General features: G+C 46.5%; 1 protein-coding gene across 1 annotated transcript in view; it reads right to left on the bottom strand.

Moving 5' to 3' along the window:
* The window catches only part of ZNF236 (zinc finger protein 236), a 93,513-nt gene that overhangs the window by 8,946 nt on the left and 66,494 nt on the right, over positions 1-18,073 (bottom strand). Inside the window, exons 22-27 of the mRNA XM_007449674.1 lie at positions 16,245-16,348; positions 14,327-14,692; positions 13,424-13,569; positions 13,092-13,332; positions 12,510-12,689; positions 1,000-1,187 (exon numbers count right to left, since the gene is read on the bottom strand). Coding sequence (XP_007449736.1) covers positions 1,000-1,187; positions 12,510-12,689; positions 13,092-13,332; positions 13,424-13,569; positions 14,327-14,692; positions 16,245-16,348 — 1,225 coding nt within the window. The remainder of the gene's footprint in view (positions 1-999; positions 1,188-12,509; positions 12,690-13,091; positions 13,333-13,423; positions 13,570-14,326; positions 14,693-16,244; positions 16,349-18,073) is intronic.

Genomic DNA, 18,073 nt, shown 5'->3' on the forward strand with positions numbered 1-18,073 from the left:
CGCAGTCAAAACAGCCAGCACGCACCTGTGGCAGGATCATAAGAGACCCTGCTCTGGATGCCACAGCCGTCAGCGTTTCCCCGCAGAGTGAGAGCCCAGAGCGGAGACGAGGCTCCAGCCAGGAGAGCAGGTGACTGTCTACTCCGCTGCCCAGCCTGCCTCTTCACAGCCAGGCACACGCACAGCCAGGCACACGCACAGCCGGGCACACGCACAGCCAGGGACACGCACAGCTGGGCACACGCACAGCCAGGGACACGCACAGCCGGGCACACGCACAGCCGGGCACACGCACAGACAGGGACCAGCAGACAGGTCCGCTGTCGAAACTCCTACAGCACTTTACTACAGGGATTCGTCACTGTAATTAATCATCCTTTCTCATGAGTTTTCTAATTAAGCTGTGAAAGGTTTTTCGGCATCTTAAGCTCAATGCATTATCTAAAATGTACACCCTTCTATCCAGCACATCTCCTGCAGGGATTCATCTAAAGAACATAAGTGATACAGAGCATAAGAACTTCCACCCTACTAATAACAAACCCTGGATGCAACGTAGTGCCCCTCAGTAAACTCATCTACAAGACGAACGGTGGTACAGTCATTACAAACGTCTGCACTGCTAAAATCACTGATGGGAAGATATTCACAATATAATTAATGAGAGGGGGAAAAGTTTACACTACACGATATATACGTGAGCTCATTTCTGTAAAAGTTAGAAAATACGCATCTTGTATGTATGCATAGAAAGGTTTAGAAGGGTATACACACTCAAACGTTAAGTGGAGCTCCGTTTGGGTAGTGGATTTTTTTAAATGCTTTTCTGTATTGTCTGGATTTTCTTGTACTCCCCACTTTGCATTTAACAAATTACTTTTTCAATTTAATCAGAAAAAAACACTTCAGCTTTGAAAGAGCGTATTCAGAACACACGCTCAGGAAAGTGATAAGTTCCCCGGGACGACCCCGTGGGGCGGGGGGAACACAGGAACTCACCTGAGAAGCAATGTTGAGCGTGACCGTGTCCAGCCCCCCGGAGAGCAAACCCTGAGTGTCAGCCAGGGTCAGCGTGACGCTGGCCTCTGCCCCCACTCCCGATGAGGACATGACCAGGTTCTGGGCAGATGTGGCAGATGGGGACATGGGTGTTGTCAAAGGCAGGCTTCCAGCTGTGGCATTAAGTTCTACAGAAGAGGCAAAACGGGAAAGTAGGTAAGTCCAATGTTATTCGCACGGGAAGACAATTTTCATAAAGGAACACATCTGTCATAATCAGCATTTACATTGCCTAAGCTTGTGAAAGTGCATGAAGGAAATCACAGTATCTTTGATTCCAACGTTATGGCAAAAGGCTTTTGTAAATATCTACATGTCCTTATACGTAAATGTACTCTGCTTCTGAAGTGTAAACAGAGAAAAAAGCCGTAAAAGAGAGTGAAAAAGTGACCCTAAGGCCCAGTCACCGCTGCCAGTGCAGAAGGAGACTCAGACAAGAATTTCCAGGACACTGTCCTCATCCAGGACCAGAGACCAGCCTGGAGAGAGGAATGAAACGGGACCCACTGAGCGACAACCAGCTCCACAGTGTAACATCTGACAACTCTGCTTACGTTCACCTATTCTGAAACACAGGCAATCAAAATCAACCTCATGCAATCCTTTAAATACTAATTTATCCTGCAGGACACCTTAATTTTCTTTGGAGAACAAAACAAAACACTATAATATTTTCCCCTTGTAGCTAATGATGTAACAGAAAGGAAGACATCTGGGACAGATCGGGCAAAGAAAGGAAGGCCTTCTCTTCCACAACGCTGAAACTCATGCACCTACTGGCAAACGAAATGGGCTTAGCATGGTATTATCAAAGTCCTGTGGCGGGCACCAACAAAACACAATTTTTTAAAGTTTTTACTTGTAAGCATAACACACATGCACATGCACGTGTACACACACACACACACACACACACACACAATTCTCACAAGCTGTCCTTCCATTCATCTAGCAAACGTGACTTATCACCCACTTGCGTCAGCCACCGTGCCAGGTGCTAGCGACCCCAAGATGACACCTAAGGCAGAAATTCCGAACACTAGTCCCTAATTAGGTCTGAACACAAAACACCACGAGACTCCCGCGGTCCTCTGCTGAGACCTGGGTCTGCCCGAGTCGGGCACAGGGAACCAGGCTACTTACTTGTAACTGGCGTCCTCCACAGATCCACACTCCCGGAGTCCCACACTGTGCTGCACACACCTGGAACCTTCAAAAGCAGTACAACCATTAGGAGGCTGGGAGTCTCCGCTCTGAAGCAGCCACGCGGCTCCCGAGAACCTCGCCAGCCCCCCCTCGCTCGCGTCTGCACAGCGCGCGTGCCCGGCCGCCAGGACGGGAGGGGAGTGTGGATCTGCGGAGGTACCCGGGCCACCTCCTCACCGGGCATCCCCTCCACACACCCGAACTGTCGCAAACGCATGCAGGTGTGATGCCATCGGGAGCGGTGAGGATGAACAAGAAGGACCCTGCAGGACCTGGCGAGTAGCAGCTACACGAGCTGCCGTTCAGTCAGAACCCTAAGGAGAGGACGGGGCCGGCCGCAGGGCGCGGGCTGGGAGAAGCACGGTGGTGTGAGGGCCGCGTCGGCCAAGAGCGCCACCACGGGCTCAGGGACCATCCCGGAGCAGCCACAGGACTCCAGACCTCACCACAACTCCTGCAACTAAGGAGACGCAGACCTTCTCCCCTTCCAACCAGGGAACTACGTCCGACGTTCTGAGGACGGTTAAGGTAGTGGAAAGCTCCAGGACGTGCAGCACAAGGAACGCAAAGAGAAAACAGAAGCCTGCGAGTTCATTACCTAAGGTGAACCCTGACACGAAGTTCAGAGAAAAGACTGAACAACTTAACGGAAGGCCAGAGCTCATATTTCAACTCAAACAGTGTGGTGGTGACGCAACCTTTATTAATGTTCTTAATTCAAGAGACTTCCCACGAGGATGACCCTAGTTCAGGCAAAGCTAGTCTCAATATGGTCGAAAAGAACCTGTGTTTAAAAATTTTCTTACGCATGCAATTAAATGATTAAAATAATTAAAAGCTGTAATTATATTTGTTTAATATAGAGCTCTTAGCCATATGAAAGTATTTGCTTAAAGCTCTAGAAGCCATAATTTAAAATTCAAATTAAATACTCTTAACAGGAAAATTAAGATTCAATACTGAAGTAAACACTGTAGACTCTTACTTTTAGCTCCCACTTATTTTTTCTTATTTCTTCTATTCCCCTTGGACACATCACAGCCATCTAAGCCCTGCTTCACTTCATGACTCTGACTCAAAGAGAGAAACCTTTAAAGGATTAACAAGTTCTGTATGTTCATCAAACCCACCCTGTTTTCAGTCTTTGTCGGGATAAGTCTTCACAGCCTCTAAGAAAATTTAATGATAATTTTGGAGGGTTTCATAACAAGCTGACAAGGTGCGAGATCACTTTTTTCTTGAGATTAACAAAAAAGTGGTGAGAGGAGGCGGGGAGTCAGGAACGGGAAAGATGCCCTGACTGGCCTCACCCCCAGGAAGAGTGGGAAGAGCGCAGAGCGTCTGATTGTAAAGTGCACCCACTGGTGGGGACCGTTAACATTTCTGAGCTGTTGGGAAATAAGTAACTGATTGTACTTAAATCTAGGAGAAATGGAGGCCAAAATAACCTCACAAAGAACTAGTAAACAAAGAACTGATCCTTCTCTCACTGAACGCAGAACTCAATTTATTCATCAAAAATTATCTTAAGAAGGGACTCAGAAGACAATGAAAACACGACGACCCAAAGCCTATGGGATGCAGCAAAACCAGTTCCAAGAGGGAAGTTTGTAGCAATACAATCCTACCTCAAGAAACAAGAAACATCTCAAAGAAACAACCTAACCTTACACCTAAAGGAATTAGAGAAAGAAGAACAAAACAATCCCAAAGTTAGCAGAAGGAAAGAAATCATAAAGATCAGATCAGAAATAAACGAAAAAGAAATCAAGGAACCAAGAGCAAAGATCAATGAAACTGAAAGCTGGTTCTTTGAGAAGGTAAACAAAATTGACAAACCATTAGCCAGACTCAGCAAGAAAAAAAGGGAGAAGACTCAGATCAATAGAATCAGAAATGAACAAGGAGACGTAACAACCGACACTGCAGAAATACAAGGGATCGTGAGAGATCACTACAAGGAACCTTATGCCAATAAAATGGACAACCGGGAAGAAATGGGCAAATTCTTAGAAAAGCACAACCTTCCGAGGCTGAACCAGGAAGAAATAGAAAACACAAACAGATCAATCACAGGCATAGATACTGAGAAAGTGATTAAAAATCTTCCAGCAAACAAAAGCCCAGGACCAGATGGCTTCACAGGCGAATTCTACCAAACATTTAGAGAAGAGCCAGCACCTATCATTCTCAAACTCTTCCAAAATAGAGCAGAGGGAGGAACACTCCCAAACTCATTCTACGAGGCCACCGTCACCCTGATACCAAAACCAGACAAGGATGTCACAAAGAAAGAAAACGACAGGCCAATAGCACTGATGAACATAGATGCAAAAATCCTCCACGAAATACTAGCAAACAGAATCCAACAGCACATTAAAAAGGATCATATACCATGATCAAGTGGGGTTTATCCCAGCAATGCAAGGATTCTTCAGTATATGCAAACCAATCAATGTGACACACCATATTAACAAACTGAAGGAGAAAAACCATATGATCATCTCAATAGATGCAGAAAAAGCTTTCAACAAAATTCAGCCCCATTTATGATATAAATCCTCCAGAAAGTTGGCATAGAGGGAACTTACCTCAACATAATAAAAGGCCGTATATGACAAACCCACAGCCAACATTCTTAATGGTGAAAAACTGAAACCATCTCCACTGAGATCAGGAACAAGACAAGGTTGCCCACCCTCACCACTATTATTCAACATACTTTTGGAAGTTTTAGCCACAGCAATCAGAGATGAAAAAGAAATAAAAGGAATCCAAATCGGAAAAGAAGAAGTAAAGCTGTCACTGTTTGCAGGTGACATGATGCTATACACAGAGAATCCTCAAGATGCTACAAGAAAACTACTAGAGCTAATCAACGAATTTGGTAAAGTAGCAGGATACAAAACTAATGCACAGAATCTCTTGCATTCCTACACACCAATGATGAAAAATCTGAAAGAGAAATTAAGGAAACACTCCCATTTACCACTGCCACAAAAAGAATAAAGTACCTAGGAATAAACCTACCCAAGGAGACAAAAGACCTGTATGCAGAAAACTATAAGACACTGATGAAAGAAATTACAGATGATACAAACAGATGGAGAGATATACCATGTTCTTGCATGGGAAGAATCAACATTGGGAAAATGACTATACTACCCAAAGCAATCTACAGGTTCAGTGCAATCCCTATCAAACTACCGATGGCATTTTTCACAGAACTAGAACAGAAAAATGCACAATTTGTATGGAAACACAAAAGACCCCGAGGAGCCAAAGCAATCTTGAGAAAGAAAAACGGAGCTGGAAGAATCAGGCTCCCTGACTTCAGAATACACTACAAAGCTACAGTAATCAGGACAGTATGGCACTGGCACAAAAACAGAAATACAGATCAGTGGAACAGGATAGGAAGCCCAGAGATAAACCCACGCACATACTGTCACCTTATCTTTGATAAAGGAGGCAAGAATATACAGTGGAGAAAGGACAGCCTCTTCAATAAGTGGTGCTGGGAAAACTGGACAGCTACATGTAAAAGAATGAAATTAGAACACTCCCTAACACCATACACAAAAATAAACTTAAAATGGATTAAAGACCTAAACATAAGGCCAGACACTATAAAACTCTTAGAGGAAAACATAGGCAGAACACTCTAAGACATAAATCACAGCAAGATCCTTATGACCCACCTCCTAGAGACATGGAAATAAAAACGAAAATAAACAAATGGGACCTAATGAAACTTCAAAGCTTTTGCACAGCAAAGGAAACCATAAACAAGATCAAAAGACAATCCTCAATGGGAGAAAATATTTGCAAACGAAGCAACTGACAAGGGACTAATCTCCAAAATTTACAAGCAGCTCATGTGCAGCTCAATATCAAAAAAACACACAACCCAATCCAAAAAATGAGCGGAAGACCTAAACAGACATTTCTTCAAAGATATAGAGACAGCCAACAAACACATGAAAAAATGCTCAACATCACTAATCATTAGAGAAATGCAAATCAAAACTATAATGAGGTATCACCTCACACCAGTCAGAATGGCCATATGAAAAAATCTACAAACAGTATGGGGGTTCCTTAAAAAACTACAAATAGAACTACCATATGACCCAGCAATCCCACTACTGGGCATATACCCTGAGAAAACCATAATTCAAAAAAAGTCGTGTACCACAATGTTCACTGCAGCTCTATTTAGCCAGGACATGGAAGCAACCTAAGTGTACATCGACAGATGAATGGATAAAGAAGATGTGGCACATATATACAATGGAATATTACTGAGCCATAAAAAGAAACGAAATCGAGTTATTTGTAGGGAGGTGGATGGACCTAGAGTCTGTCATACAGAGTGAAGTAAGTCAGAAAGAGAAAAAAATACCGTATGCTAACACATATATATGGAATCTAACAACAACCAAAAAAGGTTCTGAAGAACCTAGGGGCAGGACAGGAATAAAGATGCAGATGCAGATGCAGAGAATGGACCTGAGGACACAGGGAGGAGGGAAGGGTAAGCTGGGACGAAGTGAGAGAGTGGCACGGACATATATACACTACCAAATGTAAAATAGAGAGCTAATGGGAAGCAGCCGCATAGCCCAGGGAGATCAGCTCGGTGCTCTGTGACCACCTAGAGGGGTGGGATAGGGAGGGTGGGAGGGAGACGCAAGAGGGAGGAGATATGGGCATATATGTATATGTACAGCTGACTCACTCTGTTATACAGCAGAAACTAACACACCATTGTAAAGCAATTATACTCCAATAAAAATGTTTAAAATAAATAAACAGATAAATAAAGTATTCTAAAATCAAAAAAAAAAAAAAAAAAGGGACTCAGGTAAGAACAAAAAGACAATGTTAAATCCCTTAAAAAGCTGTGCTAAATTTCAAGCCTCTACTAATAATAACTTTCTGCCTCTGAAAGGGTACTTACAGAAAATACTTGCCCATTTTCTAGGAAAACCCTTTGTCATGGGTGTTACCTGGATCGGATCTGGAAATGGCCTTCAAACCCATATCACACATCTGAACAAAAGCACATGCTTCCGTTCTGGATGTGAAGTTCTGACTCATCGGGGCACATCGATTTATTTGTAAATCCCTAAATGGTAACAGCCTACTTCCAACTAAGGCGCAAAGAGCCCAAAAGCTGCCCTAGAAGCTGGCAGCCCACCACGTGCTGTTCACACAGAGAGTTAACGATGACAACCATGCACACAGTCACCATGCTCTTCCCCTGCCCGTGAGACCATCACTCTGTACCTGTGGAGGCAGATGTACAAGGTGGAACACCCACTGTCTGACTCACAGAAGACAGAGGTTTAAAGAAATACAGGTGGCCAGAACAGAGCCCTCTGCGTTCCTGGGCTCTCCCTCCATCCCCTTCTCCATTCTGATCAGAACATCACCAGCTTTAAGTAATCTGCTGTACCAGCGAACGTCCAGGGTCACCAAGTAGCGCAAAACACCCCTCCATTTAAAGGGAAACACCTAAAACTCTCCTTGTCTTTCCATCGATTTGCCCAGGACTCACTACAGATATGAAGCAGGGCTTCCAAGGAGATGTGAGATTCCACCACCTACAGCCAGTTTACTCCTCAGGGAAGCAAGAGGTGGGGAGAGCCTGACATCCCAGCACTCCAGGACAGAGACCCCCACAAGAGCGTGACACCACTCATTCGGGCCAAACACGAGAGACACATCTTCAGGTTGCAACACGCACCGCGCACCACGCAGGGTGGGAGAGGTGATCAGAACGCTAGAGGTGATAAGAAAGAACACAGTGTCTAGTCCTTTACAAAAAGACACAAACGAAGACTTTCAGGAAACAGCTGCAGAAACAAGTCTGCTATGTAACTTGAGTAGTACATGATATACTGTAGAAGTCTTACCTATTACAGGCTAAATTATAACCTGAAAGTACTAGCTTTCACAGCCAATTAGAATATAAAACAAAATTCCCCTTAATTGCAAACAAAACCAAAAGACTCTCATTTCAAATTAATAAGTACAAGAATTCAGCTCTGGGATACAATTTTCTTAGAGCCCCAAAATTAAACAAGCAAACCGACGCAGGAGGGACAGAGTTAAGACCAAAGTAGAGACAGGAAAACACGGAGATCAGTGGTACAGTGGAAACGATCATCGGCCAGAAGTCCAGATTTTGGATCTGCCCAGATCTGCCAACACGTGATTCCAACAAGGCTCTTAACCAGCCGGGTGTCAGTTTACCCTTTAGCAAAGGGGAGGGGTGGACAGAAAGCCCCTCAGGGTCCTGAGTGGAACCTTACTGTGTGCAGCTGCCTCAGCTCACCGCCTGCTTCAGTTCAGCAAGCCCCCACCCTGCAGCATCTGCAGATCCATCAAGCCCTCGCTCGCAGGGGAGAAATGCCCCCCCACGGCCAGGGCTTCTGCCTCGGGAGGCCGCCCCAACCAGGTCAACCCCCCACCCCTGAGACGTGCTCCCTGGGCGCCCTTCTCCCCTTTATGTATCGCTACTGCGGTTAATCCTACACTGATTTAAGGGTTCTTCAATAAACATCTGCTCTGTTCGTTTCTAGGATCCAAAATGCAAGGGGACCGTAGTTGCCTTGCCCAACATGACACACCCAGATTTAGTATACTTCTTACCATACAGTATGCACCACAATCTTTTAGTGAATAGAAGAATTACTGGCTAAGAAAGCATTTCAATTAAGCACGAAAAAAAGTCTAGCTGGGGGTACAAACATATCTAAAGATTAAATTTTTTTTCTCAAAAAATGATATACAGAGTGGGAAAATAAAGAGGGCTAAGAAAGTAATGAAATCTCTACAAGGTAAGGAAAACAGGTATGGCATCCTCAACTGTTAATGTTTACTTATGAAGCTGTGACCTGTTTTACTGGAGCTCTTTTATTTTTTATTAAAGCCTATACTTCAAAACCTTAGTAAGATGTCTTCTTTTAATTCTGCCATCCTACATTCAGCTGGTGTCCAAACATTCCCACCGCAGGGCACAAAGTAATGAGCCAGAGGCACTTTCAGCCTGGGTGACACGGGGACAGCTCTGTGACTTGCAGACATACACAATGCCTCGCATATTTGAATAAGATTATTTACCTTTGTTCTTTAGAAGGTGGAAACGACCTTAAAAGGTTAATAACACTCGAGACAGTTCTGTGCCCTAGAATTATACATAAGCCACTAATCATCACAGAATCACATCAAACGTATTAGAACATGCAGTTGACACACTCGTCACGCAAGAAGACAGGTGACTTCTCTCCGCTGACCAGGTGCAGAGCCCTATAACTATGAAACGTTATGAAGCCTCTTGTGGTTGGATCATTAGCTGCATACCTGAAGCGTTTAACGTTGCACTCTGTGAGAGAAGTTGATCATTGCTTATGGTCAAGGTGGCACCCGCAGACTGATTATTGATTGCAGGTGCTGACAATCTTATGCTTCCGTTCAGTTCACTACTTCCATTAGAACTGTGCTGAATAAGATCTTGACCTAAACGGAAATTAATACTGTGATATCTGAGAGTAACACATTAATTCACATACTGGCAAGTACGTTAAACATATCATCACATCCTTTTAAAAGTGAAAGCTATTTCATTTTTAACACTATATAAAGAGAAAAAAAAAATGAAAATAAGACCATGAAATACATTTCCCGAAATGAAACTACCTGTTCACACTCTTTAAGCTATAACGTTTTTAAGTGCTTCTTAAGAGTTCTACTTTAATCCAGCATTTAGGCACTTAGAGCTACACACTTTGTTGAATAAAACTTAAACCGAATTGGAAATACTTCCAAACACGGTGGACTCCCAGCTGCAGCATCGAGGGGCACGAGGGAGGGTACCAAGGCCTCCCTTGCAGCAGCAGTGGCCGCTACAGGTCTCCTGTGGGAGGGTCACTGCCCCACGGCGCTCTGGACGCGCACAGCAGGCTCAAGCCCGCCGTGATGTACTCCCACCGAGAGACGTGGGCTTCTGTCAGCTTCATTAGCTTGTAACCTTTACATTACAGCATAATTGTATAATGTAATGGATAGTATGGAAACAGAGGAACATGAAAATTAAAAACCCGAGCTGTTTCCATGAAAACCAAAAGACAAAAGGATGCTGCACTCAGCTTCCTGATCACCGACACCCTCATGCCACACTAGAGAAACGGACCTGGGGAATGAGTCTGTGCAACGGGGGCGGAAGTGTGGGCAAAACAAGACGTGCAGAACTCCTACCAGCAGAGCAGACCCGTTTTCAAAGACCCGCGGATAAATGCTCAAAATCGTGTAGGCATCGCTTTTCTGACTCTCTGCTTTGATGTGGCTTTTTGTTAATAACTGAAGACATCAGGTAAGAGCACTTTTACTGTACAAGACAACTGGGGGAGACTGAGGACCCTTCTCGCCGTCTACCCAATGGTTAACTTCTCTCCTAGCTGCTGAAGGTCTGCGCACCTCACCGGAAGTAGTGTTTGCACCCTAGCGTCACATATCCATAAGCACTTGTCATTCCGTGCATTCACGGGAAAAGAACATCCGACAAAATAACCAAAAATTCCTACAGCACAGCTAGATGCTTTCCACAGGTGACCACCAAGTAACAGTTTTTCTAGACTCCTCCGAATGGGATAAGAAAATGTTGAGTTCGTAGTCCCCACAGCCAATTCTCATTGCACACAATAATGAGAAGTAAAGGAATAAGAAATCTTAAGCCCAGAGTTTGGGCAACCCTTATTTCATCAACTGACAAAGAATTCTCCTAGGATAACCCTTTTAAGCTTTTTTTTTAAAAATTGCAGTTATATTCACCTAATACACTAAAAATTAACAATAAAATAACTAAGTGATCGATAATAGGAAAACATAGGAGAAACGGAAGTACAAGCCACAAACACAAAAACACATTTGCCGAACTATATGTCACGTGTGTTTTGTATAGGACTAGCACAACCCCTCAAATATTGAGATTACGCAAAAAAAGTTAATTCGATCAACAAGACAGCTTTCTGAAAATAACTCTTCCATGTTTCCAACATTAAAATTCAAATATATATATATATATATAAATACACATATATTAAATAAAAAAGAAGAAAGTTAGTGAATTAGATAAAATTCAAAGTTAATTTCTGCTGTCTGTTAGCATCTAAAAACCACTGCATGTCACTGAGAAGTGAAGCTCCATCCAGGAATAGTTCCTCAAACTTCTCACATAAATTGAAAGGAATAAAGACACCCCTTAAGAAAGCAAGCTTTTGGTTTTCTCCTCAATAACTACTCTTTCTTTTCCAATAATGATTTTTGCAGAAATCTCAGGCAACAGAGGTAATAACTACACTGACCGCTCACACGGCTATCGGCCCAGTATTCCAGCCACTGCCATACCGTGTCTCCAGGGAGGTTATTTTGACCCCAGCAAAATGTTTTTCTTTTCTTTTTTCTTTAAAAAACAACAATCTCATAAGGTTGTTATGACACTTAAATGAGTTAATACTTGTCAAAGTTACTAGAATAGGACCTGGTGCACTGTAAGGGTCAAACAATTGTTGCTAAATTTAAGAACCACTCAGTTAACATGAAGCGCTCATAGCTAAGAGGCGTGTGGGCAAAGCGCACCTGTAAAATATGCTCCAAGCTAACGTAGGTGAGAACATATTGTGAGAATTAGTGCTCTAAAAGGGGAAGAACTGACCGTGAACATCACAGGCATGGAAGGGGGAACACATTAGCTGGTGACTCACGTGGAGGATGAGCTTGCCAACCTCGGCGGCCTGGGCTGCCAAACGGTGCCTTCCACCCACTTATCTAGCTCTACCATAATTTTCGACATAATCTGAGAAGAATTCTGAAAAGGTCAGGGGCGTAGGTATCTGTAATCTCCCAGTGCAACCACTTATACCGATTCAACCCCTTTAGCTCAAAGGAGCATGGTAAGAATTATGAAGCCATGGTTTTCTGCCCTTGGTTAAACAAAATATATTTGACAAAGCTAACTGGCTCAAACTGGACGTGCCATGAGGAACCACCACGTTTAACCCCTGGTATGAGATGGGAACTGCAGGATGATCATTCTCACTAAACTGGAGTTTCTCACATAAATTACAAACACTTCCTGAGGCACTGGATTTAGGCAAAGCTCAGTCTTGCAGGAAAAAGGTACAAAAAAGAGTTACCTAAACTGCAGGTGGAAGGATTTAAAAAATTTTAAGACTAACCGGAGATGGTCAGGGTAATTTCCTGCGGCGACCCCGAGGACGACGCAGCGGTGGGCCCTGCAGCCTGCGCCAGCACCTGGCTCAGGCTCGAGTTGTTAATGGTCAGGGTGATCTCGTGGGGGCCACTGGAGGTGGACACCAGGCCTTGTGATGTCATCACCTGAGAGAGGTCTTGCGTCCCTGGTCATCGTTATAAAACAGAACAAAGCTGGGCTTAAAAAAATAATCATTTCCTCCTTTTTCATATTAAAATATTTTAGTGCAACTGTTACTTTAAAAAGAGAAGGATTCAAAATACAGTATCAGTCATCTCTAATTCCTTCATCTGAAATTATTTAAAAACAAACAAACAAAAAGCCTTATGAGGAAACAGGAAGCCGGTTCCATGAATGCAATCTCTGTGCATATACTGACTAAACATCATTTATCATCAGAAAAGCTTACTTTATTCTTAGGACATTTATTCGTTAAGCTTTATAAAGAGAAGAAAACAGCATCCCAGTGTCCCCAAGCCAAATCTGTGACTGTCAGCAGCGAGCCGAAACTCCAGCTGTCACAATCGACCAAAGCGGCAGCTCTCACCACTGCTGTTGGTGGTCAGCACGGAATCCTGCTCCGAGAGCGGGCCTATGGTCAGGTTGGCAGACGTCACCGTGGGCTGCAAGGACAGGCCTGAGATGGGCTGGAGGACCACGCTGGCCGGGACTGTACTGTCTGGTGTCTGAAGGGAGCTGTGCTGCGGGGCCAGGCCGGGCTCCACGGTCGGCTGTGGAGCAAGCAGGTTACCCTGCTGTAGCGTCTGCTGCAGGACGCTTGGGTCAATCTGAAAGCACAGAGGTTGTTGTGATGGAAATTTCACGCTGAGTGTGACTCAGACCATCTGAAAGCACAGAAAAGCCTGGTGGGCGTCGCACCTGTAGCGTGATATTATTAATGCTGGAAGCGTCGATCCCAGAGATTTGAACACTGGGTGCAACCAAGTTAGCAGCCAACTGTAACTGTATGCCCTCAAGGGTGGCCAGGCTTCCATCTGTCAAAGACACTGTCCAGTCGCCACCAGCTGCAGAGGAAGAACAGGAATGACTGCGTACCAGACACTTTCTCAAACAGGAAAAACGCACTGGGTTTCTAAATACAGAAGTCCTAAACACATACCGACATGACCTAGTTAACAAATACTAATATTTACTTTACACAGGCACATACATATCTAATTTAATCATCACAAAATAAACCTTGTGAAATAGAAAATAATATTATCCATTTTAAACACATCGGGAAACTAGGCTCAAAGAGATCACACTGATTTGCCCAAGATTTAAAACAACGCTATTATTTTGTCTTATTATGCTTTAATTGCACCATGGGTCATGAAACTGAAAGAAAGCCACTTAAGATGTCCAGTAGCTACTAACAGTTGCTACGTTATTTGTGAGTGCACAAAAAACCCAACTGACTAAAATTTAATGCTTTTCAAATACTGTGTGACCCAAGAGCAATTGGATAACTCCCGTATATGAGAAGCAAGGTTCACGGGTAGCTATAAATTACGTCTCGCTATTAAGTTTGTGAGAATACTAAAAAAGAAACAGGTTTAAGCCCATCAAACTAAACAAAGAGCTGACGCGTGAAATGCAGAAGTGACGTTAGAAAGAACGGGAAGCGGAAAGGCAGCTGCATCTGGAAGTCAGGACTTCAACCTCCCGCGGCCTCGCGGGAAACCCTCAGGAAGGGCAGTGTCCTGAGGCTGAAGGTCGCGCCCCCCCCCCCCCCCCGTCCCGGCGTCCACAGCCCTGGTGCCTGTCAGCCCTACTCACCGGACACGGAGGCGGGAAGGACGGCCTGGCCCAGCAGGCCCTGCTGCAGCAGACTCTGGTCCAGCTGCCCCGCCAGCACGGGGCTGTTCATGATGAACACGCTGGGGTCGGAGGAGGGCGGAGGGGGCGCGCTCACGGGCTGCGGCCCTTCCGGCGGCCCCCGGGGCCCGGGCTTCCGGGCTTTCTTAGGGTCCGGTTTGTAGTGAAACTGCATGTGAGTCTTCCTCCGCCCGGACGTGCGGAAACGCAGCTCACAGTGGGGACACTTGAACGGCTTTGCTCCTGTGTGCAAACGCATGTGGACCTTCAGGCTCCCCTTGGTGGAGAAGGCGTTGCTGCAGACGTGGCAGCTGAAGAGCTTCTGACCTGGGGGAAGACGCCGTGCGTCAGCGGGCCGGCCGGGTCGCCCCCGTCGGCCTGCGGCCTGGCTGCCACTGCGCTGCGTCCACCATCCCCCGCGCTCCCCGGGGCCCCTCGCTCCGGAGGGCTGGTGGCTGGAAAACTTAAAAGTAAGCGAAGTTCACTGTCGAGGATCCGTATTCAGTCTTTCCACGACACGGAGGCACACAAGCCCTGCCGGAAGCGGGGACCCGCCCTGCATCTCGGGCTCCGCTCCCTGATTTTATGAAGCGTGAGCTCACGCCTCACCGGTCTTCTCTGCTGACAAAGGGGCGCCCGAGCCGCCGGCACGGGTGGAAGCCGCCCGGCAGACTGCGCTCCGGGCGCACGTGCCCAGCTCCTGGGGCGCCAAGTCCTCTAACACGCGCGCGCTGCTCGGGCCGCAGAAGGCAGCTGAGGGGGGCCCTGGAAGGTGTCCTCCCAGAGACTCTCTTCCCAGTCCTGACGCCCGGGAGCCCACACGGAGGCTTGGCGCGCAGGCGTCCTGAGGGTGGCCGGCACCTGCCGCGTGAGCTACCACGTGAGACCCGGGACGCAAAGGCGCTAAGCGGGTCCCTCCTGACCCTCGGCAGCGCCCAGGGCTGCAGGGGAGGGTCAAGCACAGATCCTAAGGAAACAACAGAACTGTCCGTAGAATAGAGGCAGTTGAAGGACTTAGTGTATCTGTTTACCTAATTCCACACACAAACCCATCAGAAAAGAATCACAGGACTTTACGCCTATGTGTGAAATTCCACTTGTACTCCCTTGGTCAATTCTGCTTAGGGCTAAAACTTCAGAGTGTACACTGGTTTGATAATCATAATCCTACGAGTCCTCGAATCCTCACGACGCCAACATTTACTCCGTGTTTACCAGGTGCTACTTTTACTTTTCTAGGCAATTTAAACCGGGGGGTGGGGGGAGGGTACTCATCTTTGCCCCATTTTCTACATGAGGGGTGGGCGGGTCAGAGAAGTGGCTCACAGGTGAGGGCAGACTCCAACCGGGCAGAGGCCCAGGGCCCGCCTTCTCACCCACGAGGGCGCACCGTGCACAATCAAGAAGCAAAGGTTGAGTACGTTTTACTTAGGATGATTAACCTTCAGTTCCTCACATTAGATGAAGAAAATGGCCATGAAATTTGGACGTTAATTGTTTTCCTTTATCAGATTTTCCCCCCACAGAAACAGAATTGCTACCTGGTAAGTGTAATCAGATTTGTGAAATCCCCAGTTTTCACAAAATTTCAACAAACTGAAACTCTGGCCTGAATGAGACTAAGAAGTAATCTTTCTAACACGTGTATTTAATGCTGAGTAAGACAACTTACAACGCCACACCTGAGACCTAGATCCTTTCCTTTGGTGTCAGATCATTTTCTCCATGTTGGGAATCACAAATCTTCTATATTCATTCCTTCATGGTTCCTGATTTTGAAGCTTTGTTTCATCTTGAAAGTATGTGTGCAAAATACATAGGAACAAGTATAAAATGCTGTCGGAAGTCACCTACCAACAGTGCGGGTGTTTGTTCTTACCTGTGTGAGTCTTCACATGGCAGTCCAGGGTAGATTTAACAGTGAAACTCTTCCCACATTCATCGCATTTATATGGCTTTTCTCCAGTGTGGATTCGAACATGCCTAGCCAGAAAGCATTTGCAATTAAGTGTCTTTCTTTTTAACTTTATACGCATTTACAAACAACTTCATGATTTAAAATTTATAGCTATCCATATAAATAAAAATTTTGCGTGACTATGTACTGAATAAATTTAGCAAAACAAAACTTTTAAGCTTTACTCTCTATAAATAATACCATAAACAAATCCACAAGACAACAAAGTAATCTGCAAGACCAATGAAAACAAGGCTAACTTTCCTGAAAACCAAAGAGAATCTTACAAATCAGCAGTAAGACAAGAAATATCACAGCAGAAAAACAGGCAACACACAGGCAGCGTAGAGAAGAAACACACGCACCCAAATGCCACATGAAAAGGTATTCCCCAGCCTCAGAATTTAAAAGGAGCAAGTTAAGATGACAAGCCATCCCTTTCCCATCCGTCTGATGATGACCCACCGTTGGCTGGGTGGCCTAGGAGCAGGTGTTCGGAGGTTGGGGGATGTAAACGGCACAGCCCTCGGAGGCCAGTGGGTGTGTCCATCAGCACTGACCCCGGGCACCCACACAGGTGCACACAGAGCACAGGACAGTGGGGCTGGCCTAGGGATTCCACACTGAGAACTAGGCAGTCATCAACAGGGGTCTGGGATGCCCACACGACAGAACAAGACGTCGCCGTGAAGGATGAAAGAGGTGGGCGGGTACTGACAAAGCTGTCTGAGACCCTACGATATGTAACAATTAAACCGAGACCAGAATTGCAGAAGTTAATGCTGACGTATGCGTAGACATTTCTGAAAAAACGCACAGAAGAAACTGCTGATAGCGCTTGTCTCTGGGGAGGGGAAGGCTCTCCCTTTACAGCCTCCTCCGCTGTTTTCGGTCCTGGCTCGCTTCACCAGGACGCCTGTCCAGTACGCAGTGGGGGCAGCTGAGCCTCGCACGACTGTTAAATGAAGGACGGAGGAGAAGGCCGGCCGGCTGCCAGGCCACAGCAGGCTTCTCGTTTCCAGGGGCACCTGCCGCCTCGCCCCCTCACGGGGGTGCAGGGTCGGCAGTCCTGCCTCCGGGGCGCACCTCCGGGCCGGCTGGCTGCTCGTCAGCACCACCCGCCGGCCACGTGCTGCAGGCCTTCTCAGCGGTGCGACGATGCCCACGGGGCTGCCCAGCACAACGCCCTCGTCCGCGATTCGCACCCCTGCCTCCCGCTGGGGCCCTGCCCCGCCCCGCAGCCAGCGTGTTGCTCCCTTGTGGCCACCGCCCGGTCCTCTCCGTAGCTGAGGGTTCCAGCGTCTCACTCCCGGCCTCAGAGTCACGCAGTCACCTTCTTAGCTCGTTCCTCCTCCCCACCCGCCGGGACACGACGCCATCTCGGCCCCGCGCCCAAGCTCGGCCCGGCCTTGCCCACTGCCCCTTGCCCGTCTACCCGTCCCTCTCTCACTGGCACACACCCCTTCCCGCCCGGCAGGAATACAAGGGCAGGGGTTACTGGCTGCGCTCATGCGATGAGCACTTCCAGCCTAGCAGCTTCTCGGCAGCCTGTCTGCCCTCCTGTCACGTGCAGGGCTCTGTGCGACAGACAGGGACAGGAAGACGCCTCTTTGGTTTTCTGAAGCAGCCGGCTCTCTTATTACCCGTCTTGAAATCCCGACAGCTCCTCCCTTCAATCACCCTCTACCTTTTACCCAGCAGTTCCACCTCCTGAAGCAAAAGACGAGCGCCCCCCCGGCGCCCCCTCCCTC

This window comes from Lipotes vexillifer, unplaced genomic scaffold, assembly GCF_000442215.2.
Source record: "Lipotes vexillifer unplaced genomic scaffold, Lipotes_vexillifer_v1.1 scaffold196, whole genome shotgun sequence".
In the NCBI taxonomy this organism is placed as follows: Eukaryota; Metazoa; Chordata; class Mammalia; order Artiodactyla; family Lipotidae; genus Lipotes; species Lipotes vexillifer.